The sequence below is a fragment of the Anastrepha obliqua genome, chromosome 4 (genome assembly GCF_027943255.1).
Source record: "Anastrepha obliqua isolate idAnaObli1 chromosome 4, idAnaObli1_1.0, whole genome shotgun sequence".
Lineage (NCBI taxonomy): Eukaryota > Metazoa > Arthropoda > Insecta > Diptera > Tephritidae > Anastrepha > Anastrepha obliqua.
In genome coordinates this window covers 62,636,732-62,663,334 of record NC_072895.1, presented here as the reverse complement: position 1 = coordinate 62,663,334, position 26,603 = coordinate 62,636,732, and the positions used below count along the sequence as shown (strand labels likewise).

At 36.3% G+C, this 26,603-nt stretch overlaps 1 protein-coding gene across 1 annotated transcript; it reads right to left on the bottom strand.

Annotated features, from left to right (window-relative positions):
- Positions 1-20,990: 20,990 nt before the first annotated feature.
- Positions 20,991-22,935, bottom strand: LOC129245683 (skin secretory protein xP2). Its single transcript, XM_054884009.1, has 2 exons — positions 22,838-22,935; positions 20,991-22,717 (listed from the first exon to the last, which is right to left on the bottom strand). Exons 1-2 carry the CDS (start codon positions 22,844-22,846, stop codon positions 21,710-21,712), a joined length of 1,017 nt encoding a protein of 338 aa, XP_054739984.1. The 5' UTR covers positions 22,847-22,935; the 3' UTR covers positions 20,991-21,709.
- Positions 22,936-26,603: the final 3,668 nt, after the last annotated feature.

Below are 26,603 nucleotides of genomic sequence, written 5' to 3'. Positions count from 1 at the left end.
TAATCGGAGAAGTGATAAGACCGTGCGACAGTAAAAGATATCCAGGAAAAATGTCATAAGCAGTAAACATACAGATTTTATATAGTAACGTTTTGCATACTTAGTCCATTTAATCTCATCATCTCTCATCAATTTAATTTTTAAATTACCTTATTTGCTTATAACATTAAATAGGACTAAATTTTCAAAAAATGGTTTCCAATGCTTATGCCCACTCTATAATATTAATATGGACATCAAACAAAAGAGGATATATCCAGCTATTAAAAAAGTTTTTTTTTGTGTACCATTCGCCAGTACAAATACTGTACAATAATATTCTTTGAAAAATGTATCCCCAAATATCCTTGAAATTTCCAAATGAATTATTTTTAAAATAAAAATTAGATTTTTGTTTTGTAAAATTACGTTGTTTTATACAAACGTAAGTAAAAAAATTGTTGATTATTCGTCCTATTAAATACGGATACGGATACCTGTACGTAATGGATACTTCTCTTTACGTTTTCCCCTTTTGAAGGTTTCAAGCCCTTCGAAAATTTAAATAATAAAAGAAAAACTCCTCGAATTCTCTATAACTCGAACTAAATCGCGTGGCAATAGTGTTTCAAAAGCAATATTCGCTCAATTTTAGCGCCATAACTCAAACTTCTCTATCTCGAAATTCTCCATAACTCGAAGAACAATTTTGGCCCATGCTTCTCTGAATTGAATTATTTAGGGGAAATCCCAAATTCTGTGATTATTTCATGCTTTTTTCCGCGAAACTCTCGTTTTGGGAAGTACTTGTGAGCCTTAAAAGGGTGTGTGGCGAGAGTAATGACATTCCTGCCGAGGGCTGTTCGAAATGGAAAAATACAATGAATGCGATTCTTTTAACGTGAATTAAATGTGTACCACACAAAACATTAGCTTCCAAGAACGAAAAATGTCATGGTGAAAAAAATAGCAAACATCCAACATTAATGGTGGCAAACAAATATGGAAGGTTCAGAAAAGCTTAAAATTCTTTTGATTGGGAGAAGAAACAAACCTCGATGCTTTCGTGGTATTTAGTGGTTACCCGTTGATTATAAAGCAAATTCCAAAGCATGGACGACCGGGAAACTTTTTGAAGAATGGATTTTGAAGCTGGATAAGCACTTTCAACATGAAAAGCGTAAGTAGTTAATGTTTTTCGACCCAAAAGCCGTATAAAATAAACTGAAACGAATTGAATTGGTATTCTTTCCACCGAATATGACCTCCAAACAGCAACCACTTGATCAGAGTGTCACTCAAAATATGTAGTGTAACTATCGTAGCAGGATCGGTAAAGAAACCCTAAGGAACACAAAAGACAGGATGTTACACTTATTCATTGGATCAATCATATATCAAAAGCTTGGCATAAAATAGAGCATTGATAGACCAACAATCGTCAACTGCTTCAAAAAAGCTGGTTTTGGTCAGTGTTCCGATTGGAAGGAAATGATGAATGCTGATTATGAGGCATACCTAAGGGTTAATAAAAAACTTCCAACTACTATTATTGTTATAACAGCATAAAAATTCCCCGCTCAGTAGATTCGAATTGCAATCTACGATCTCAGAGATTGCTCCCGAACTTAGAACTAATATTTACAAACTACCTGGACCAGTAGGAATTACTGGCAATGAGGTAACAAATACTGCAGCAAAGTCTGTATGCAATGCACCAAACTTTAAAAGCCCTATCATGGAAGAAACTGATCGCCTGAAAAGCACACACCCAACATCACCACTACCCAATCATACACACGAAAAATACTCTTGCCATATACCCAACTCCAAGAAAGGTTAGGTTAGGTTAGGTTAGGTTATAATGGTTGCCCAGAGAGTAGGGCCCACTTGGACGAAATAGTTTGGTTCGTCCTTTGTGATACCATTTAAGGACAGAGAAGGGGGAGGAAGGGAAGGGATGGGGGAGTGGTGAGTGATTGTGGACTACGAACGGTGACTAGTCCGCGGTTGTGTTAACCTCATTATGCTGCTGATGTAGTTCATCAGATTTTTGTTATCAACACCTGCTATATCAGCAGGTGCAGAAAAGAAATGAGAACCAAGATACTTGAATCTTAGTCCCGCGAAGGCAGGGCAGCTAAGGAGCATATGCTGAGATGATTCCACCTCATCCTCCATGCAGCTGCTGCAAAAAGGACTCGAAGTGATTCCGAGTCTCACGGCATGTGTACCTCGCGGACAGTGCCCCGTAATGATGCCCACGAAATTTGAGAGATGACATTTTGTCATTCCCAGGATATCCCTCGAACGCCTCCTATCCAAACGTGGCCAGAAGGACTTCGCGACCCTACACGTTCGTGTACTTGCCCAGCGTTCGCTGAGTTGGTGCATAGCCCAGCCTTCCAGGAGTAGAGCGCAGGTTGTCAAGGGGATCCCGATCCTCTCCTTTCGCGGGCACATTGCCTCACAGGTCCCCTGTCTGGCCAGCTCGTCGGCTTCGCAGTTTCCTGCAATGTCACTGTGACCAGGTACCCAAATTATCTTTATGTCGAAGTATTCTGATGCAATCGAGAGTGAGACCAGGCATTCCCTGACCAGCTTCGAATGCACCATAATAGAGCCTAGGGCCCTGATGGCCGCTCGGCTATCGGAGTAAATATTTACCCTCTTAACAGTTGTTAGGCAAGTAAGTAGCCAGTCAGCTGCTTCTTTAATTGCGGCCACCTCTGCTTGGAACACACTGCAGTGATCCGGTAGCCTGAATTTGAGTTTGATGGGGAGCTCTTTGCAGAATACTCCTCCTCCAACCCTACCGTCCAACATCGAGCCATCCGTGAACAGGTTAACGAGGCCCTGTCCCCAGGTGTTGCCCCCGGTCCACTCCTCCCTTGGTGGAATATGGGTGGAGAAACTTCCACTTGGACTTAGCGAAGGCACACACTGGTCCGTCGACGAACTCCAAGAAAAGAAAATAAAAAATAGTTTTTTCGCGCCTTTGCCCTGGCCACACAAACGTAACACATTCCTCCTGGTAAGCAATCAACAAAGCAGCAACTGTCTCCATTACACCACACACCTCACGGACAACATCTCCTCGAATGTCCGATACTTCACAGATGTAGATCAGCCTTCTTAAAAACCACATCCCAATCAACCTACTCAAATATTCCACAATTCAAAACATCAATGTACCATCTATAATTACCTTCAAGCCATCACCGTTAATATATGTAATCTCCTATTTTTACATTACCAATACAGCCAATAGCCCTGGTAGCTAGCGTTGTATCCTAACTATTAAATTTTATAATTTATTATAAATTTAGTTCAATAAATAAATAATATAATAAATACTGTAAACAAGTTAGAATCTCTTTTTACTTTTGCTTTTACCAGTTTCAAGTCCTTAAACTTGAGATTACTTGTTAGATATTATTTTTGCGTCCTCAGACGACTTGCAGTCACAAAAAGCTCATCAAATTTAGTGGTGAAAGCCAAAAATGACAGCCAGCCAGCCTGTAGTGTGTTCATGTTAGAGATGCATAAGCATATAAGTATATACGAATATAAGAACCGCAAAAACAAAATTTCAAAATTTGTTACCTATGCAGGTTTGATATGAGCCTTTTGAAAAATGTATAGTTTAAAATAAATTAAGTGGCGTGTATTTCCCTTTGTATGAACTAATTTGTAGGAACTACTGGATTTACAGATAAATAGCACAAATGTGCTGTGAATAAATTTGTTTGTTTACATTTATTACCGTTATTAAGCTTACGGTAGAGCTCTTATATACTGTATGAGTCAAAACGGAAAAAGCTATGCAGAAATAGCTGAAATGATGATCTGCTCTCGGAAAATGGTTTATAATGCTCTTAATTTAGTTAAGAAAGATTCATCCTATGTAAGCAAAAGCAAAGAAAAACAAAACCAAAGCCGCGACTGATGTTAATGTGGATAGAGCTATAATACGCAAGAGCAAAGCAAATCCTTTTAAGTCGGCACGGCAAGTAATGCTTGAAATAAACCAAGAATCTGGTCTACAGGTGTCCAGAAAGCTTGTGGGAAGGCGACTTAACGAGGCCCAGCTGTTTGGCCGCATAAGCAAACACCGACTTGCCGTTGCAAAAGCCCACAAAGACAAATCTATTCAGTTTTGAAAAAACGTCTTTGGACGTCGTCCAAAAAATCAAGCGCTAAATCCTAGATTCACAAAAACGACGATTACACGGCGGCGGAAGCATCATGGCTGGGTGAGCTTTTTCCTGGCATGGTGTTGGGCCGATTGTTCGCGTGGTTAGTAAAATGGATAGATTTCAGTATCTGGATATACTCCAGAATAAAATGGAGCCATTTGTGTTTGAGTTTATGCCATTAAATTGGACGTTTATGCAGGACAATGATCCAAAGCATACTGCAAAGACAGTGAAGCAATGGCTCAGAAGAAAAAAAATTAATGCACTGGATTGGCCGGCGCAGAGCCCTGATCTCAAACCAATAGAAAATTTTTCGCAATCATGTTAAGGTCAAAATCACTAACCAAAATTTAAAAAATTTTGATGATTTGTGGACCGCAGTTGAGGAGGCTTGGTACTTCATTCCAAAGGAAAGATGCCACAAGCTTGTAGAAAGCATGGAGCGACGACTTGAAGAAGTAATCAAAAACGGTGGTTATTTATGTGTTCAGGAGGTCTCGTGTGTTACCAACGATCTCGTAAATTAAATCAGAACTAAAATTCTTTTTGAGCATTTTTTTGTTTTAAAGTGGATGTAAATAAGTTTTTTATTTTTTATGTTGATTTTCCCCCATAAAAAATAAGTATTTAAAAACATATTCAACTCTTTCAAAGTCTAAATATGCTATTTATATGGCCTGGCTGTATATCCGGCCAAGGACTTCCACTTAAACAGAACTTCCCAAAAATGAAGCTATACAACAACTAATGTATACATATGTTTAGCAAATGTCAATACACATTTAGCAAATACATAATTATCGCTGTGAATAAAAAAATACTTCTGCTCAATTCATCTGACATCTACCAAAAACTTGTTGGATTTTTGAAGGTTATCAGATACTAGGATTTTATTCGTATACAACAAACCGTATCAATGAAGGATTGAAAATATAAACAAAGGAATTTACTAAATTTTCCACTTTTCAAATTATCAGAATTAAAACAAATTTTCATCATGCTTATATGCACACTAACATGAAATATTATCAAAAAAAAAAATCATTTAGAAAAGAACTATTTATATTAAGAATTATAATCAGGCTATGTCGGATTTTGTTATAGTTTCATTTTATGGTACTTATAGTAGTAGGATTGGGACTTTGCAAATGCATTTGATAACCTTTGCTACTAAATTGTAACCAACTACCTATATACGGTTTGTTTATGAAATGCAAAATAACATAACAAAATACATACATACATATGCATAGGGCAATACAACATAAATAAAATAATTACCAGAATCAATCGTACAATATTTTCTATATAAGTACAAACGTCCCAATGAAAAGTTATTCTTGCGTGGCTTGACCTACGTCTTCCTAGTAAATATTCTCGGGATTTTAAAGACGAGAGATTGGTAACTAAGAACCAGGTGCTTCTCAGTTACTGAGCCGAGCCTTAAAAATTAACATAACTGGATGCGTTTTACTGTATATACGCATGAGCTCACGCGTTGGATGGACAGTATTTGGCTCGAAATGTAATCTGTCTCTCCTGGTAGCTGCCATCGTAATGAAGTATTCTACAGCGTGGAATACCGACATTTAGTCCCAAGAACCAAGGTGTTAACTCTGTTTTAGGCAATGAACATCGATATGAGATTAGAACTTAGGACTTTTTCATTAAGCCTCCCTTAAGTCACACAAGAATATATATGTATGTATGTGTAACGAGTGAATAACAAAATAATATTTAAGAAGGTATTGCTATTTTTTAACAAACAAACAATACAAACAGTAAAAACCATTTACACTCACCCATTACTTGCACCCGGCATATCGCGCAAATATCGCATTCCACATCCCAGCTCCACATGGCTACAGCATTCCACTTCTTCAAGGTGAACATTTTATCTGGCTTTCCACCTTCGTTGTCATCGAATTGTTTGTCCATTGAACTTTCAATATCTTCCCCGTCAGCCATTGTTTACAATTTGTCCATGAAAGTCAGTGAGCCAGCTATAAAATTTGTTGCTGTTTAGTTCGCTTTATTGCTAAAAATTCAATTCTAAGAAATAGCGGAATGTAATCATAACAGAAACGGACACAGGGTGCACACTGATCTTATAAAAATGTTTGCGACTAAATTCTTATGGTAAAACTAGTTGTTCAGTGCAAGCAAACGTGGTTTAACTTTGTTTTCCAAATTAACTAAGCGCCAAATTTTGCAGACTTAAACTCAATTTTAAAAGTTCACTTCAGTTAAACTAGCACTGAAAGACTGACGGAAGCCTTTTAATTATTATATCTAACTTTTATGAAGTGCTTAAATATCTAGAAATTTGTTAGCAAATTTCTTGTTTCATTTTATATTAATTTTAAGTTATTTGGAGACAAGCAAAAGACACAGTTGGCATATATAAACACACAGAACGGCGACATAAATTAAAAAACAAGAATTGGAAACTCAACTCAGAGACGGAGGTCCCTAACTGCATTAGGAAATATACGGGGAGGAATTTGATATAATGTAACATGGGTAATTTTTGGCAAAGTATAATAACTTATTTAATGAAACTTGGTGGAGATATTAGGGAGGGGTTCAGGAACAACCTTTATAACTCCCAATTATTCCGGAAATAACTTGGGGAACTTTATTATAGTTTGACACATTATAACATACATATACATATGTTTCTATAATTATATTATTCACTTAAATTTACAAAATATACAAGCAAACGCGTGTTGTTACTTCGAATTATTTCAATGAAAATTAAATGCTAATGCATTTACCCATATCATCACTTTCTAATTTTAAGCGCGAATAAATATTCACTGGAATTGGCAACAGTATAGTGTTGCCGGAGCCTGCAAATAAAAATAAAAATAAAAATATGAACAAAAATGAAGTATTTCAGTTCAGTGCTGATGATAGGGCCGCGTATAGCGTTTTAATTTTGGGTTCAATGATCTTAACGTTGAAAGGATTTCTACGCAAAAATGCTATGAATGGCGTAGCCGGAGTTGGATTGATGAGGTTATTTTGTTCAGGCGCGGCCGAAGGCCGCCATGCGCAAAAAATCCAAAAATTTGAAAAACTTCTAATCGACGCTCCTGTCAAATCCAATTTTATATGTTTATATTTTCAAATAAATTATTCTCAATTCTAAACTAAAGCAAAAAAAAAAAAAACTTTTCACTAAACTTATTAAAAACTATAAACCTCCGGAGGGTGCGGTTTTCAGTTTCAAGCGTTCAAAGCGTTTTACATTATAATAAAGTTTTCCCTTAAAGATAACATATCTAAGAACAAGAATCGCTCAACAACCGTTGTGAGTATTCCAAGGAATATTGTGTTCCATCATCTGGAAAAGTTTTTTCTTCTCTCTTCTTAATTGGCGCGATAACCGCTTACGCGATTTTGGCCGAGTTTAACAAAGCGAGCCAGTCGTTTCTTTCTCGTGCTAACCGGCGCCAATTGGACACACCAAGTAAATCCAAGTCCTTCTCCACCTGATCTTTCCAACGCAGAGGAGGCCTTCCTCTTCCTCTACTACCACCAGCTGGTACCGCATCGAATACTTTCAAAGCCGGAGCGTTTGTATCCGTAGCCGCTGGATCTTTATTCGCTGCGCTATGTCTATGTCGTCGTAAAGCTCATACAGCTCATCGTTCGATCGCCTGCGATATTCGCTGTTGCCAACGTGCAAAGGTCCAAAAATCTTCCGCAGAATCTTTCTCTCAAACACTTCAAGCGTCGCTTCATCGGATGTTGTCATTGTCCACGCTTCTGCGCCATACGTTAGGACGGGAGAGTCTTGTAGAGTGTTAGTTTTGTTCGTCGAGAGAGGACTTTAGTCCAAAAAACTTGTTGGCGAGAGAGTGGAAAAGTTTTTTGCTCATGAAATAATCTTCATCGACTATTTTGAAAAAGCATAAACTCAACAAGGAAGTGTGATTGGTTGCATGGATTTCGATTTAAATTAAATAAAGAGGTCTCATTTAGGGAAGATAAAAGAGTATTTCAACAGAATACAACATCGGTTAACACTTCGGTCATGTTAAGCCTGCTCACGTATTTATATTTGTTGTAGAAAACGTGGAGCTAGCGGCGGCAGCCCGTTTAGCCTGAAGCTTTCTCCTCCGAATGCAGTACCTCTCACATCTGTAAACACCCCAGGATAGTCCGGGAGCCAGGGGTCATTTTGACCTCATCATTTCATGCCGACTGATTTCAATACTGAAGGCAGACGCCATCCAATGGATGACGCAACCAACCGTCAGCTGGTCCAGTAGCGGTGGGTACGTGCGTGGTATGCTGCGAAACGTGTCGAAAAAAAAGTTTAACAACTCATTTAATACCGGCTGAAATTTTTTTTGTGTATTGTTGACATTTAGTAGAATAAAAAAAATAGTCAGCTGCGCCGTAGAGGGAGGAAAATACGTCAGCTGAACAGGCGAACTTGTAAAATAAATTAAAAAGTAAAACTACTTTATGCCGATTGAAATTTTTTTTACATAATTTTGGGCACATATGAAAATATAATAATGATGGTCAGCTGCGTTTATAGCGGTGGGAAGACCGTCAACCGAAGCAAGAATGTATCATTACGTTCATACATCTCGGCGGCGCGCGGAATTTTCAATGCTTCGGCTGACGGTCTTCCCACCGCTATAAACGCAGCTGACTATCATTATTATATTTTCATAGGTGTCCAGCCGGTATAAAATAAGTTGGTTTAAATTTTTTTCGACACTTTTCGTACCCTCCCACAATTACTCCCAGCGGGGGTGCGCCAGCTGACGTTCACTTTCGTTATTCGTGAAAGCTAAATCACAAGCATAGTTAAGAATTTAACGGTATAAAAACGCAGTCCAAAATCGACCCCTGGCTCCCGGACTATTATAAGTACATAATTTTTCAGATAACCCCGTCAACGCATCTTGCTGTGATTTCGAATATAAAATGCCGCAAAAGTGTTTTTTCTCTATAGAGTTTGCTAAGTCGTTTTATTTATCTTTTCAGTAGCGGTTTGACCATAAAAACTTATTCGACTAAAATATAAACCAAATTTAAATTATTATTTATACATTAGAGACAATATTACATCTTATGAATGTAAAGTAAAAAAAGGATTAAGAATCCAACAAATTTCACTTTAGTTTTGAGAGGTCTTTCAGTTTTAGCACTGATAATAAACACTTTAGTTAAATTACCAAAGCATATTTTTACTTGTTTTCCTCAATATTTCTATTAAAACACCAAATATATAGTAAACTTACATGAATTATTCTCACTGCTTTACATATTTATTTTTTTTTTTTTTAAAGCCAAGTTCTTATAGACTAAATAGACATATCTTAAAGTCAATAGGCATTAAACAAATAGAAAGCAAAAATATTCATCTTTATAAACGCTTATTTTTACTTTTTGATTCCATGATTGCAATACCTTAATTTTCATTTTAAATGAATTCCTTTATGGAAGTCCTACTACGGGTAGCGAAAGCAGAAATCCTTCAATTTGTGCGACACCATATGAAAAAAGGAAAAGGGAATGTAATGGAAGACCTCATCACTTTCAGGAAGGCCTTTTGGAAGGGCTGAAGGACCTGAAATTATCTACTCTAATTTTATGTAATTTTTTTCTGTGACCTTTTTTCAAAATAAATTCTCGCAAATCTGTCTCCATTTTCCCTAACATACATACATACATAATTTCAAAAATTAGTTTGATCGAATAGATTTCCAGTGATTTCCGTGGACATCGCAGGGAAAGCTGCCGCTGCACGCGCTGCAACCAGATTGAGAAGTTCGGGCCACGAGCTAGACTTAAGCTATTGGCACTCAAGTATTCTTAGAAACTTAGAGCTCGTTTCCATGGACACCCTAGCTGGGTTCGAGCGGTACTTTTCCCCATTCATATTCCCTCAAGTGGACGGGTGCAACATTTGGAAACAGAGCATAGCAAACATGTTTACGGATATCTCGAAGTTGCACAAATTTAGGCTACTGGACGAATTACCTCAAGTCCTTTCTGCAAAAGTTAGTTGGAGGACGATTTGGATTCATCTCAGCTGCCCTGTACTCGTCGGGTTAAGATTTAGATATCTGGGCTCTCATTTTTTTGTTTCACCTGCGGATATAGCAGATTTAAATGTTACGCACCTGGTGAATTTCATCAGCAGATTGAAGTGGTTATCATAATTAGTTTGAAGTGGCTCAAAATTCGAATTGATTTAAAAAAATTTTTGTTTTCTGCGGCAGTTTTTTTCATTTTCTTTAGATAAGGAATACTCAACATCTAACATCGTCTACAAAAAATTGTCAAAACTCAACGCAATTTTGAGCCCTTGAAACTTCCATTTTATTACATAAAACTCAACTGTATACTCGAATTTTTCTAAAAATTCTGATTAAAAAGTTGGAAATTTTGATGAAAATTTGTTTAATTTTTTTCCATTTTTACAATTGCACTTAGAAAGTTTTGAACTTGGATTCATATAGTTTTTGTTGGAGTTTTTGCATGGAGTATTTTAATAAAAATAATTTAAATTAAATAAGAAATAAAAAAAGAGGTTGTCTGTAAAGTCGGTTTACTGACGATAGTTTAACGTGATAACGTCCTAAGAAAATACTGATTGAATGGTTGCATTTTTCAAAAGAAAATTTTAATTTTATTTGTTTGATAGATATTTTGTATGGATATAGAGAATGAGTTAACATTAACATAACATAATATACTTTAACATAACATAACATAACATAACATAACATAACATAACATAACATAACATAAAATAACATAACATAACATAACATACTGTTCAAGCAAGATAACGACGCATTTTTTGGTGCGTGTAGTCGGCTACATAGAATTATAAGACGTTATCACGTCAAAAAATAATAATAACATTAAAACAACAGGTATTATTAAAAAACTTGGTTTTATTTTAAATTCTTCAAGTAAATCAAATTAATAATAATCAATAGGAAGGCATATGCAAACACAAATACGTGAATTTATATATGTACATATGCGCATGTACATACACATATACGCTCACTTAAATAGGAGAGAGCAAGATGTCGAACGTTGCCGTTCGTTTGCTTTGTCGTTCGCTCCGCGCTTTCGCTTGCAGTTCATTCAAGGTAACGGCAATGAGCAAGGTAACACTAATGAGGAAGGTAACGACACATTTTTTCGTGCGTGCAGCCTGTTAAATCGAATTATAAGACGTTATCACGTCAAAATCAAGTTCCCAAGGCTCGTCAATAAGTTCTTGTGCTATAGTTATTGAAAAAGATTTTACAATGTAAATAAAAATTTCTGTATAGTTGTTAGTTTTATGTTTTTTTTATATACCTACATATCTGTAATTATTTCTTTCATAGGTATTTCAATGTTTTCTAATTGAAGTTAATTCATACACAGAGTTTCCCCAGCTATGAATGCATGCCTTGGATGACTAGATTTTCGTATTATACATAGATTAGTTGACTTATTGAATCACTACTGTACTGTTGTACATTTTGCAACTAAAATTGTTATTTGATGACTGCTGCAATACTCACCTGTAATTGATACTGAACTGAAGCCGCCAAAACAGACAAACACGAGACGGCCAAACTAACGTTGCCGATGAAAAAAGTTGTATGTAGCAGCATTACTTCATTGTAATATTTCGAAATTATTGTGTGCTGGTGGTTTGTTTAAGCACTCATCGTATTCAATTTGCCCTCACTAGTCTATTGCCATGATTCACTCGATTTTAATACGAGGGTCGTTTGAGAAGTCCGTGCAAAGTCAAACAGATGGCACTACTGGCGCGTTTCGAGGCATTGTTTAGTTAGTAGCATCTCTTGGAAGAACACACACCAAGTTTTAGCCAGATCGGCATATTTATGTGTGCTTGGCAATCGTTTGAATCAAGGAAGTCGAATTATTTTTTTTCCAATACAAATGGGCAAATTCTATTATTCCGGAGGGATCAACAAACAAGAACAGCATTGGACGAAGTGTATAGGCCTAAAAGGATACCATGTCTAACAATAAAAAAAGGTTTACCCCAAACAATTAGGTAGTTTTTATTTTTGTACGGACTTTTTAAACGACCCTCATACATGTAAGTGCAATGACCATGCCGTTTGTACCGAAAAACCAAATAACTTAAAATACACCATTTTTGTTTCGCGTATCTCATTTGAGGATCTGCCCACATTGGTGTTAGTGTCGCACTGATACTACATACAAGGCCTTTCTGGTAAAGACTGAATTAGAGCCGATCGAGGAAGCTTCTTAGACGAACTAAACTACAACTTTTGTAGGGTACTAACCGTTCACTTTCGACTGGGAACCCATGCGGTTAAACTCCCCTCTGTGAGGCAGAAGATAAAGTGAAGTCGTCAAACGTACCATATAATCGTCTCCTCTTCAACAGTTTGGTTTTCGCTCCATTGATGCTACTTCTTCTTTTCTCTATTCTTCCATTCTTTTCTCTATTCTTCCATTGTTAAGTCTATCGACATGACTATTTTTGGTCAAGAATCGGTGTCATCAGCCCGAAGCAATTTAAAGCTAGAGTTATCTCGACATATGTACTTTTATCGAATTTCTTCGGGCATACACTGTATGTATCATACTCGTACGTTCAATTGCAATCGTTTGTCTGTTTGCCAGCGAGACGCCAAGCTCAGGTGCCACAAAAGAAATAAAAATGGCTACATACCTCGCGCTCTCATACAGATGTATGTATGTACACAGTACACAAACTAGGCCAATATTTAGCAAAAGGGTAAGACTCCGTCAGAAAATATGAGATTTGCAAGTGGTCTTTCGATTTCTTTGAAACTTTGGGAAATATTAGTTCTAGGTAAGATACATTCAAGCCTAAAAGGATTTTGAAAAATTTTCAAAATTGAGTCATCTACGCCATGTTGAATATCGGGACCGTGTTTTTTCAAAAATCAATATTTCTTGAACCGGTGGATGGATTTCAATGCAATTTACAGACAATATAGAAACAAATAAGTAGTTTAAATTAGTATTATGTAAACAAAAAATTTCGAAATTTTGACCAAAAAAAAGTCAAAAAATTTTTTTGAATCAATTTTTAGTTGATTTGGCCACTTTTTTAGATTTTCTGTTATACACGTAACGATTCCTTATGATTTAACCTTTATTTTGAAAAAAAAATTTTATGGTGTCTATAATAGTTCTCGAGATATTGCGATTTTAGTGGAAGCGCGCACGCACTTTCGCGTACGCACGCACGGTTCGCGCTGCGTTATGTGTTCCTGTATGAAGTGACTGGAGCAGACTGCTGCAGGTCTGTGCGCGTTTTTCTACTCCTGCGCTGCGTAACCGCGAAATTCACGGTGTTCGCTTCCACTAAAATCGCAATATCTCGAGAACTATTATAGACACCATAAAATTTTTTTTTTCAAAATAAAGGTTAAATCATAAGGAATCGTTACGTGTATAACAGAAAATCTAAAAAAGTGGCCAAATCAACTAAAAATTGATTCAAAAAAATTTTTTGACTTTTTTTTGGTCAAAATTTCGAAATTTTTTTTTTACATAATACTAATTTAAACTACTTATTTGTTTCTATATTGTCTGTAAATTGCATTGAAATCCATCCACCGGTTCAAGAAATATTGATTTTTGAAAAAACACGGTCCCGATATTCAACATGGCGTAGATGACTCAATTTTGAAAATTTTTCAAAATCCTTTTAGGCTTGAATGTATCTTACCTAGAACTAATATTTCCCAAAGTTTCAAAGAAATCGAAAGACCACTTGCAAATCTCATATTTTCTGACGGAGTCTTACCCAAAATTGACAGCATACGTGCATATCAACATGCCAGTATCAATTGCACTATATTTTGTTGGATTTAAGTCCACACATACATACAGGGTGTTCGGGGGCAGAATTAGGAATTAAAAGCTAAATTAAAAGTAAAGTTACTAATGATAAAAGTTTATTTCAATATTTATTAGAAAGAAGACAAGTGCGCATTTTATTTTTTTTATTATTACAATATTTCCTCTGAATGTTGATCGTTATGTGATGTCGGGATGCCATTAACCTCGCGAACGATATTTTCTTTTAGTGCTCAGACTTTGATAGACTTTACTTTTGAGGTGCCCCCTCAGAAACGGTCCATTGGGGTAATAAGATCCTGGGTGTGCAGGATATGTCATCGAAACGGCTTAACAGAAATCACGCAGTATCGTCATGGTTTTTCTGGCCGTGCACTAAAGAAAGGTTTTTGTCCCATTATTTGCACAAAATAATCGTTCATCATGCGCCAATAAGATACATCGTCCACAGAAATTGCTTGCCTCGACAATTTTCAAAAAAATATCGTACAATTATTCCACTGCTTGACAATGCACACCAAAGCGTCACTTTGGGGTAGCCACTGAGAAGTGGCTGTTGATGTTTTAAAAGTGGGTTCTGTCCTTTAGGTGACCAATAAATAAAAATGGGCTGCAGCACTCTTAAATGTTGTGCTTACTGTACGAAATCGCTCCAACAGTGTCTCGCAGAAGTTATTACACAAACTTTAATCGTTAAGCTTAAGCGCTTCCACGATTTGAATTTTGAAGGGATGCAGTTTAAGATTCTTCCTCAATATATCATCCACAATCGTTTTTGAAAGTCCCATTACAGCCACTCTTTTGCGCACGGACTGACGCGAATTATAGTGAAAAACTTATAGCGACGAGTTCAATATTTTCATTTGTAAATGTCGAATATTGTAACGTGAATAAAATCTACCACGAGCAGTTACATACGAATCATTGGCCTTGAAATATGCTTCGATTGCGAACGCACATTGTTCACCTGTCTACTGCGACATCCTTATACTACAGGTAAGACATCGTGACTAAATAATCCACAAGAATGACGAGGCTAACGCGGTCTCCTTCCAACTCATATGATCAGCAGCTAAGGAGAAACTTCAAATTTAAAACCGAATTCTGCCGCCGAACACCCTGTACATACCAATGTATGTACGTATGACTTATTTTTTTTGCAATCGCAATGATGGAATAGCTTTTTATACATATACACATATGTATATGTGTACATATATGTAAAAGTATAAGAAAGTATATTAAGTATCGAAATATTAGATTTCTTTTAAATGACAGTTTTACTAAACAAATTTTGTATTTATACTCAGGGTTTAAATTCATCTATCATATTGTGCATATGTATGTGTGTCTGTAGTTTTGTATAATGCGATGCATACATACTATATGTTTTTTCATTAATTGACGATAAATAATTGACTGTCCGATCAGGCGCTTTTGGCCAAACAGAGCAAACCAGCTTTCGCTCCATATTGGGTCAGCTGATGTCAATTGAAAACAGCAGCCGAAATCAAGACATCCGTCATTTGGCATTTCCCACTCAGATACGGCTGCTGCTTTCCCACGGTTCAAATAAAACAGAAGGTTGCGCATACCTAAATACAGCTACTCGGGTCTTAGCGAGTTTGGCGGCATCAGCTAATGCAATATCAGATTTTTGTTAGCAGTTCTTTTGTCTGTTATCAATTTTTTTTTATTTTCTCATTTGCTTACATTAACCCAAATTTACTTTTCATTAATTCGTTATCTACTGAAAACTTCTTTGTTTTAAAATTAATAATGAAGAATAACAAAGGTCATCCCTATGCAGTGATGTCTGCTGTACGCAACAGCGCCCGCCAATTTTCAAACAGATCCTTCAAGAGCTCCTGGGCGGTTTAACATAAACATTTTGTCTGAATATGCTCTGGTGGTATAATTACTTTGTTCGTTTAAATTATTTCATAGCTTAACTCGTTACTTCATTTACAATAGCACTTTCTGGCAATAGCTGTGTTCGTTATGAAAATTAGCTATCACCAGTCATCAAAAAAAAAAAAGTATTGTAAATGAACGAAAAATCTGTCATCACTTTCAAAAACCGGTAGAAAAAGACATACCAGCTGAGTTTGTTTACACACTTTTGTGTCGTCCAAAAAGAAAAATTAGCGTAAATATACTCACGTTTTTTTTGTTAGAAAATTTTCCATTTTATCGTTACTGGCTATAAACTGCAAGTTACAGGCAGTATGGCACAAACGATCAGATTCCACAAAAAATAAATTTGTTTGCTTACAAAAAGTTCAATCAAATGCCTTTAGATCATATGGTATGCTTTCGTGATGGAAAATTTTTGCTTCTCCATAATGGAAACAAAGGAAATCTTATCCAAAACAGTAAAAATTAAAATACTTTCGGACAGTCAATCACTCCTTAAAGCCTTAAATAACTTGACGCCTAATATAAAAGCCCTTATAGAGGGTAACAATGCACTCAACAAGCTGGCAACTCTTAATCAGGTCTCCCTGATTTGGGTACCAGGACACGAGGGGCACGAAGGAAACAAAAACGCAGACTTTTATGTATGCCAAAAATAGGGGCGGCATTTATTGGATCAACCCCATTTTTCCGCTTTAACAAAAACAACCTAAAACAGGAAACCAAAAAATGGATCGATCCTTAATCCCTCAAAAAAGTTATTGAACTTTAATACTTCTTCTTCTTAATTGGCGCGCTAACCGCTTACGCGATTTTGGCCAAGTTTAACAAAGCGCGCCAGTCGTTTCTTTCTCGTGCTAACCGAGGCCAATTGGACACACCAAATGAAGCCAAGTCCTTCTCCACCTGATCTTTCCAACGCAGAGGAGGCCTTCCTCTTCCTCTACTACCACCAGCTGGTACCGCATCGAACACTTTCAGAACCGGAGCGTTTGTATCCATTCGGACGGCATGACCCAGCCAACGTAGCCGCTGGATCTTTATTCGCTGCGCTATGTCTATGTCGTCGTAAAGCTCATACAGCTCATCATTCCATCGCCTGCGATATTCGCCGTTGCCAACGTGCAAAGGTCCAAAAATCTTACTCAGAATCTTTCTCTCAAACACTTCCAGCGTCGCTTCATCGGATGTTGTCATCCGCCCACGCTTCTGCGCCATACGTTAGGACGGGCATGATGAGAATCTTGTAGAGTGTTAGTTTTGTTCGTCGAGAGAGGACTTTACTACTCAATTGCCCACTTAGTCCAAAGTAGCACTTGTTGGCAAGAGAGATTCTATGTTGGATTTCACTTTACTTTAATACTAGCAGAGCGAAATATGCTGTAACCCTACAAAAAAGGGCCTTAGATTGTTCTGTGGAGCATTTTATGGCCATTTTGCCTGCAATAAAAATTTCAATACAATGGGACTAAATTATGCACTAAACTATGCAGGTTCTGCTGTGATGAAGAGGAGTCGATGGAACACTTAATCACCAATTGCGAAGCATTAGACCACAGGAGACACTGAATCCTGGGGTTGTATGTACCTACTGGAGGATGAAAGCTTGCATATGCTTCCTCCTAAGGAGCTGGTTTGCTTCCTCACAATGTTAAGTAATTAAAATTAAGCACTTAGTGGCGCACAACAGCTCAATCTAGTCGCATACATAAAGGACTTAGCCTAATCAGTAAAACCATTACCATTAGATGTGGACGAAGTAAGTAAATCTACTTTGGAATCTACGGAATATGTCTGGTGAAAACACTATTAGAGAAGCATATCTATACTCACTGATAGATTGAGTCATCATCTTATTCACCTGGAAATATGCCCCAATGAAACGTGCAGGTTCTGTAGGGAGGAAGATGAAGCCGTCAAACATGTGCTGGTATCGTGCCAAGCTCTGATGCATAAGCGGGACAAATACCTGGGTAAACAACAGACACCAGAAGAGGAAATAAAACTCAATAAAATATGATATATCTATATACATCCTTTATAGACTGTCTGTCCAAGCTCCTCCTCCAATTTATGATGGTTTTTAAGAGGAGATTTTCCATGACAGAAATACACTCGGAGGTTTGCCACTGCCTGCTGAGGGGCGACCGCTATTAGAAAAAAATATTCTCAATCATTTTGTGTTCGATGCCTGGCGTTTCGAATCTAGGCACTACCGAAATGTAGTCACGCACCAACCAATTCGGCCACCGCGACCGACAATAGGACAAATAGGAAAATGTTTTGAAGAATTTGCGCCCAGAGATATGCTCTGAATCAATGAGCAGCGAGGCGCAGTAGATCTTTTAGGTCACAGCTCTAAATGTCCTCATAACAATAATAATCCACATAAAAAATTCTAGTATATACTTTGTATGGAAGGAAAGGTGTGACCGCTTAGTGAAAATAAAATTTTCAAAAATTGACGATATTTGGTAGCTTGGAACTTTTTTATACTAAAATGCGATGGGTTACTGCATATGCAGACAATTTTTTAACATTCTTATTAAAAAGTTGAAAATTTTGATGATAATTTGTAAATTTTTTTTTAAATTTTGAAACCGCGTTATATGGTTTTTGTTGTATATTTATTTATACTTTTTTAATTTTTATAATTTTTATAATTTTTTTTCTATATTTTTATAAAAAATAGTGGTGTATTTGGAGTATATATGAGAATAAATCGTAGAGGTACGAATTGTTATTGGTTCGGGTAGTACGAGTACTATTTTATTCCGCTGGGGGAAATTATTACTGGAAACGCGAACGAATGCACCTGTGTCAACCACCTTTTCTCTGCTCGTGAATACAAATGTAGCCAAAGCGACATTAAAGAGACTCGATTTTTTCTAATACTACTCGTACTTATGTATTTCCAAAGTAAGCCTTTCAAAACATTTTGCTAAATTTTTGCTAATTTTCTCTCTGCTCGTAGAATAAAAACCGAAGCACAACTATATTAGACGCAATTTGCAAAGATTATTACTAGCTTCAAGCTACTACTACCACTCAAGCTCAAAAATGTTCCTAGCTTTCAAAAAATTCGGGAGAAATGAAGTTTTTATTGATTATCGGTTATCTAAATAGATTTTAATTTTCTTAGAAAACCTACTTATCATCCCAATGGAAGGTTTCACAAATTTTAAGACTCCCACGCCTAATAAAGTGCAAGTCCAGAGGATTACCGCTCTGCTAAAAACATAACGCTTATCGGATGTTAAAATATTGCTTACCTTAAAATTTGTATTAATAAAATATACGAAACACTCGACACAAACGCATCCTATAACAGCCTTACTTACTTTATGCATATGTTTTAGCCGCTATCGTTTTTATGGCCACAAACTGCATTTAAAACAAATTTATTGACCACTTGTTGTTGCCCATATTGCACAATAGCACTAAAACTGAACAACAGAAGCAATGCCATTGTTAGTTCAGTAAAAATATTAAAAGTTATTATACATTACTCAATGTTAATACTTAAATATACAGTGAGTTGTCGATAATTGCGATTATTGCAATAAATAAACCATAAATGTGGCTTTGTATTGTTTTTTTTTACATTTCATGTTTTAAATGAAGTAGGTCATGATTTAACTGAAATTTTCCACTGTTTATAAGAATGCTTGAAATAATTTTTTTCTAATCGCGTTCGTTCCTCGGCAAGCAATGTATTTTTGCGTCCATTTCTGCTACAAAAAAGTTCCTCTCCATCCATTTTGTTTTTGAATAACTTTTTTACTAATTAAAAAAAAATGATCTTGAATAATGCAAATCTTTATTTGAACTGTTTGTATACTACAGCAGTCTAGAAATTAGAAATCTACCGATGTGGTGATTAATTTTGTGCCGCCTTGTATACATATGGAACTCTTTCTATAGGTAGTTCCTAAGTCCAAGACGCAAGAATACAATAAGTAAGACTTAGATTATGAAAGCCAAATTAATTGTCTGCTTAAAATGAATAAACTCTCATTTTAGTGTGAAAATTCTAGTTAAAAAATAAACGTTATTATCCGACAACCGGCTCCGAACTTTGTCAGTCGTGATTTTCGAGAAGCACTGTACTTACGTATATTTATAATAGTTATATATACATATGTATATATTTTTTTATGTACGTGCACAAATGCATACATATTAGCAATTATTTCAACTTCATTGTTACTTTAAAATGGTTATGCAATAATCGCTCGAGTGCTCGTTGCATGACACAATTCAAATGTGACTCCTCTCTTCTCCCGCCTACGTTTGCGCATAATTGTGTCAAGCAATTGATGTATCGAGAGCGTTTGCATGCTTCGCCAACCAACCAAATGGCGAAAAAATTGCATATAATGGCTACCAAACATTTTTTCTCGCATGCAACAGGTTTACCGACATTCTGCAGGTGCTGCCATAAGCATGCACATCTATGGAAAGATGTGCATGGATTAGTGTGTTTTCGCTTTCACTTCGTGGCGTAGTGAGCAGTAGAAAAACGATGTTTGTTGTTGGTGTAGTGCAATTAAAGTATCTTAAGCAACAAATCTGCCAAAAATGGAGTATAGTTTTAAGTTTGATTAATTCGATTGAGGAAATAATTTTTATGCTGCAATGAGCGTAAATTATGTAATCAAATCAGTTATAAAATAATATAAAATATATACATAAATATATTTTAAATATTTTACGTTTCAGCTGAAAACTTAATTCATTTATTTTAAGTACAAGAAACATAATTTAATTTTTTTTTAATTATGTGGAGTAAAAGTAAAATTATTATAAATGAAATTTTGTTAAAGGGAAACTACTAAATTAAGCCTTTTTTCTATAATTCCAAAAATTAAAAATCAATTTAGATGTTTTTTACAATTTTACCAAGTTCACTTGACTGCAATCATTTTATGGCACAAGCTACCATAACTACTTACCTTCGACACACATATAATAGTGGTTCCCTCGTGTCCAGCATTTTAAATAAAAACATTTTCAGTATTTGAGTGTTTCTTTAACTTATTATTTAAATAAAGTAGCATTAAACCTAGGGCAGTTTTCAAGTTGTATAAAAAAATATATAACACATTTGGCTTATAATACAATGGAAAAAAACGAAGTAGCCATAGTTGTGGGATACTCAATGTATCCGCATCCAACAGTCTCGGCTACCCCATTGAACCCCCCTTCCATTAGATTGCTTCTTCTCCTTCTTCTCCTCCTCCTCCTCCTCCGTCCTTCGTCTAAACATCCGACTGGCCATCGGTCCTCCTTGTTCTCGTTATTGTGCTAATTTCATCCTCATTAACATCCTCTTCAAAGTTGTTGTTGTTGTTGTTTTGGTGTTACTCCCGTTCAGCTCAACATGAATGCGTCCAGACTTTCTTGATTACCTTCGGATGGAATCAATTGGAGTGGTTATTTTACTTATTACTTTAGTGGTTGCTTGATTTCTTTTTATCTTTTGTTCCTTCCTTCTATTTTTTCATCCTTTCCTTCGGTTTATGTTCTTACTTGTATTCGCGATCTGTGGTGGCAATCCTCGAATTTCGCCGTTTTATCTTTTTTGAAATTATTTAAATTTTTTTTGTATGTAGTTTTCATCCAGTTTGCCTTTTTTCAACTGTGTTCACCGATTTTCTCATACTATGTCATTTTACATCTACTCAGCCTTCTCCGTCTTTAGTTTGCCATCTTGTTATAAACGTATTGAATTCATTTTATTCGTGATGATAAGAGCCATGGTAATCATGATGTTCTTCCTTATGGAAGATTGGCACTTCAACATGGTACTTTTCTGGGATAGGGATCTCCTTGTGCACTGGCACCTTTACTTCCGAATAAACTGGATAAGGTTTCTCAATGGGCACTTTTACTTCGTATGGTACTGGTTTCTCAACCGTGTATGGTACTTTCTTCTCCACGGTGTAAGGTTGTGGCACGGGCACCTTCACATGCACTGGGTAAGGTTTCTCGACTTCGACTTTGTAGGGTTTGTCGACTGGCACTTTCACTTCGTAAGGTACCTTCTTCTCCACAACGACTGGATATGGTTTTTCAACTTCGACTGGATATGGCTTCTCAACTTCAACCGGGTATGGTTTCTCCACGGGCACTTTGACCTCATAGGGTACCTTCTTAATCACCTCATAGGGCTTGGGCACAGGTACTTCAACTTTCACTTCATAAGGAATTTTCTTGATGACTTCGTAGGGTTGTGGCACGGGTACTTTCACCTCATAAGGGATCTTCTTGATGACTTCGTAGGGTTGGGGCACGTGCACTTTTACTTCGTACGGTTTGTCAACTGGAACTTTCACCTCATAGGGTACCTTCTTAATCACTTCATAGGGTTTTGGTACATGTACTGGAACCTTCACGTATTCCTTTACATGCACTGGTACCTTTTTCTCAACATAGTATGGTTCGGGCACTGGTACCTTCACCTCGTAGGGTACCTTCTTTTCCACGGTATATGGAACGTGTTTCGTAACAGTGTAAGGCACAGGTACTTTCTTTTCAATTGTTATAGTCTTAATATGTTCGTGATGATGTTCGTGATGATGTCCTCCATAATCTCCTAGATGAAGTCCACGCTTTTCGACGGTTTTGCCATCATCTTTCGCTTCAGCTGCATCTTTCTCGCTTGCCGCAGCAGCTTCCGCTTTTTCAGCCGCTGGCACACAACTAACAATTGCCACGCACAAGGCGAGACAAGGAAGAACAAACTGTAAATAGGAAAATAAAATTTTTTATTACAATCTAAAATCGTGTGTCCAGTTTGATGATAGACATATTGAGGACGATAGAGCGTCCATAAATTTTGAGTACACTAAATGTTTAATTACCAAGCGCATTGTCGAGCTGTCGGTTTGAACGGACCAGTAGAGGAAAATTAACACTAAGAGTTTGTTTAGCCAATAACGAGATCCAAGTTGGGACTGACTTGTTCAGCTGTGGTCGCTTACTTTATATATACGTGAAAACCCAGCGCGCGCGCATACGCTATTGTACCAATAGTTGCGCTCGACGGCGCGGCAATATGTTGGTAACGCCAAGAGAGTGCAGCAATAACAATCATCCATAATAAGCGCCACATCAGCAACAACAACATTTTTGCGCCGCTTGCTTGGAAGTGGTGGTATGCTACAATAATGCATATAGTTAATAGTAACACTAGCAGTAGTAGCTTTAGCCAACATATCAGTAGCAACAAAATCCAAAGAAAGAAACCGCAGTTATGAGTAATTAGCACTCGTTTCGCCACAGTTTAAAAACCCGACACCGCAAGTTCGCCAGCGAAAGGTTTATGATATTCCACAATAATTTTCATCGGCGTGAACTTAAAGAGTTGCATTGATTTTTTTAAACAAAGTATTACCGTCCTTCTTTTGGAATAAAAATTGTTGGTAATGGATGTTCATGCTAGATTCACTAGACTTATGGGGATCCCAATTTTCATATATTATATATACTCGTAGTACGCAGGATACCATGCAGACTAACTCATTCTTTCTACTATATAAATAACACATACATACATATATTGTTGGCAACAAACCATAAGCGGCTCAGGTTTTCCCTTTATTTTAAAAACATAAACTCAAGCTTCGAGCTAGCTCTTCATGAAGTGCCGTTATAATGCTTTCTCACGCACATACTCTTCTTCTTGCACACTCAGCCACATGCATACATTGCGTGGAAATATTCTAAGATGTTCAGCATCACGAGTTCAACTCATTTACCTATTTACCTCGCCTTAGATGCCCACCACACTTCATCAAGTTTCTGGCGATCACCAATGGTGGGAAGAAATAACTAATTTACAGCGAATTAAGCGTGTTGCTAGAGACCGATGATCTGGTCCCCGATGATCTGGTTCCCACGGTAGCACAAGCCATTCCCCTAATGTACCTCAGGCGTCACTCGCATTGTGCTCGTATATAGTTAGAGACCCGTTGTATTGAAGATATATTCAAAAAGAAGCATAGTTTGGTAATTTTCACATGAATTTATGTACCGAAAAAGGTTATTAATTCTATGAATTATATTTATTTTAATTCTATAATGAAAATGGCCACTACACAGCTTTTCTTAAAGCCTGTTTTTGATTTTTGTTAAAATCTGTTCGAGTTACTCGTATTAGTTTGGCCGTTTTGAAAAATGCCCCTCAGAATGCTCAAAGCTATAAATGTTTCGGTACGGTACACATTGCACTCAGAGAGGCTGGACTAAAAGAAAAAATGGAGATAAATATGATATATTGACATTTCTCCACGAATGAAAGAATACAAGATTCCCATTCCCATTGCGCAGCAATCTGCATTGTGCAGAAAATAAACAAATAAAAAGAAAAGCAGGAGTAAGGGAAAGTGAGTGGGAAGCCAAGAATAAAGAATAAATCGTGCACACATTCATTTGCACATAAATCGCCCCTCGGCAGGCAATGGCAAACCTCCGAGTGTATTTCTGCCATAAAAAACCTCCTCATAAAAATATCTGCCTTTCGGAGTCGGCTTGAAACTGTAGGTCACTCCATTTGTGGAATAACATCAAGACGCACACCACAAATAGGAGGAGGATCTCGGCCAAACACCCAAAAAGGGTGTATGCGCCAATTATATATAAGTAATATATATAACTGAAAAAAATTTTGAAAAAAATTTTATAATTTTGAGATTTACTCCATGTTAAAAATTTTGGTAGAGAATTTTTTAAAGTGAAATATCTTCGGTTTTTTTAAATGTTCATAATTGTGCTTTTTAATTTTTTTTTATCAACACATACTTTAAAAAAAGTTTTTGCTAATAAATTAATTTTTTTTATTAAAAAGTTTTGGGAAAAAACTTATTTTAACATTTATTAATGGCAGATACTTTGCTCAGTAATCTCTGCAAGTTTCATAACTTTTCGAGTTACATAAGTATATTCAAACCAGCAAATCAGTGCAAAATCCCGCTCTGATGAAGCGCTAGCATACTCGAGCGTACTCGTATATTACGCCCGGTTGCAAATCGACCGAAGCGTACAAACAGTTCTATGCTACCGCTTTAAAGCAAAATATATTCGAAGCGAAAATAGTAACTTGTCACAAAAAAAAAAATTTCGGAAACTTCAACCAAGATCCAGTGAGATTTAAGGGGGCAGATACCTGTAAACGGCCATATTTTCCCTGATTTTGATTAAAATGATTTAAAATGAAGAAGTCGATATATTTTTTTTCAAAATTGGCGTACAGTTTATTTATACATTAAAGTAATATACTTTTTTTTTAATTATTTAAAATGGCGGATGTACACTAAATTCTTCCAGGAAGGTCGCAGCGGGGCTTCTCAATCGGCGGGCATTGTAACATCGGCGTCAGTGACCTGAAAACAAAAAACCAAAAATTTTTCTGTTTAATAATGTCATAATTTCTATATGAATGGAAAAAAAATTCGCGGAATAAAATGCTTAAAAAAATTAATTTTTGGGCGAATTTTCCTACTATTTTTGCTTCGAAAAAACTATTTTTTCGAAAATTTGTCGAACTGTAAATTCATATATAGAAAGTAAGTAAAGAGATGTGTGCGAAATTTCAGGGAGATCAGTCAATAACTTCTCGAGTTATATAATATAAGAAATACTTAAATTTACGTTCTAAAAAGTTTTTGACATATTCTTAAAGTATTATATTAACATTTTATGAAAAAAAAAATCGAAATTTTACAGGAATCTGTCCCCTTAATTATTTTTTTGGAAGTTTTCTTTCAATTTCAATCCACCATTTCTATTCTAATGAAGTGTGGAAAAAACTCAAAAATTTTTTTCGCAAATTTGCTACCATTTCGAGTACACCAGTATGCATTTTGAAAATCTTAAAAAATCGTAATCAACGACTTCGTAATGTACAATAATCGAGTTTGAAAAGGATTGAAAAAGTAATATTTTGAGTTTTGCGTTCTATATTCAGGGTCATAATCGGTTATTTCAAATACGAATACTGTATTTAAAAAAAAATGTAAAGGCTTCTCGAAATTTATCGGCCATTTTAAATTTTCCAGATTTGAGTTCACTAGAGTAAACAGCAACCTCAAAAACCTTAGTGCATTAAATCAGTGATGCTCTACTTATTCATATAATATTCTTTTCGGCTTTTTCGGTTCTCAAATTATTGTACGGAGGTTAATTGTTTGCAGTGGAGGTAGCTTGTAGAAGTAGCCAAACGTAATTCTTCACATTAGTGGGGATCTTAACCAGACACTGTTCGATTGGAGGCTATGCGGTGAAGCACATCCTTTTTAAGGTCTATTGAAAGATGCGAATATTTTGTCTAAAAGTTTACATGTACCAACGCTTCTGTTGAGATATTATACGTCTACGAATATAATTTTAGTTGGCAGGTTTTCCTTCAGTCCATTAATTTGATGTAGCATTTTTTTCAGAACCAGCCAGGTGAGCCAAGATAAAGTTAAAATTTTTTTTTTGCGATTTGTTGGGTTGAATGTCATAATTTCAAGCGGAATATAAACGAAACGACAGCAACAAAAAACGAATAACTTTGACACTCAGATCACCAAGGAAAAACAAAAACAAATCCGTTGCCCTAGTTACTTCCGTTTATATTAAATCGCC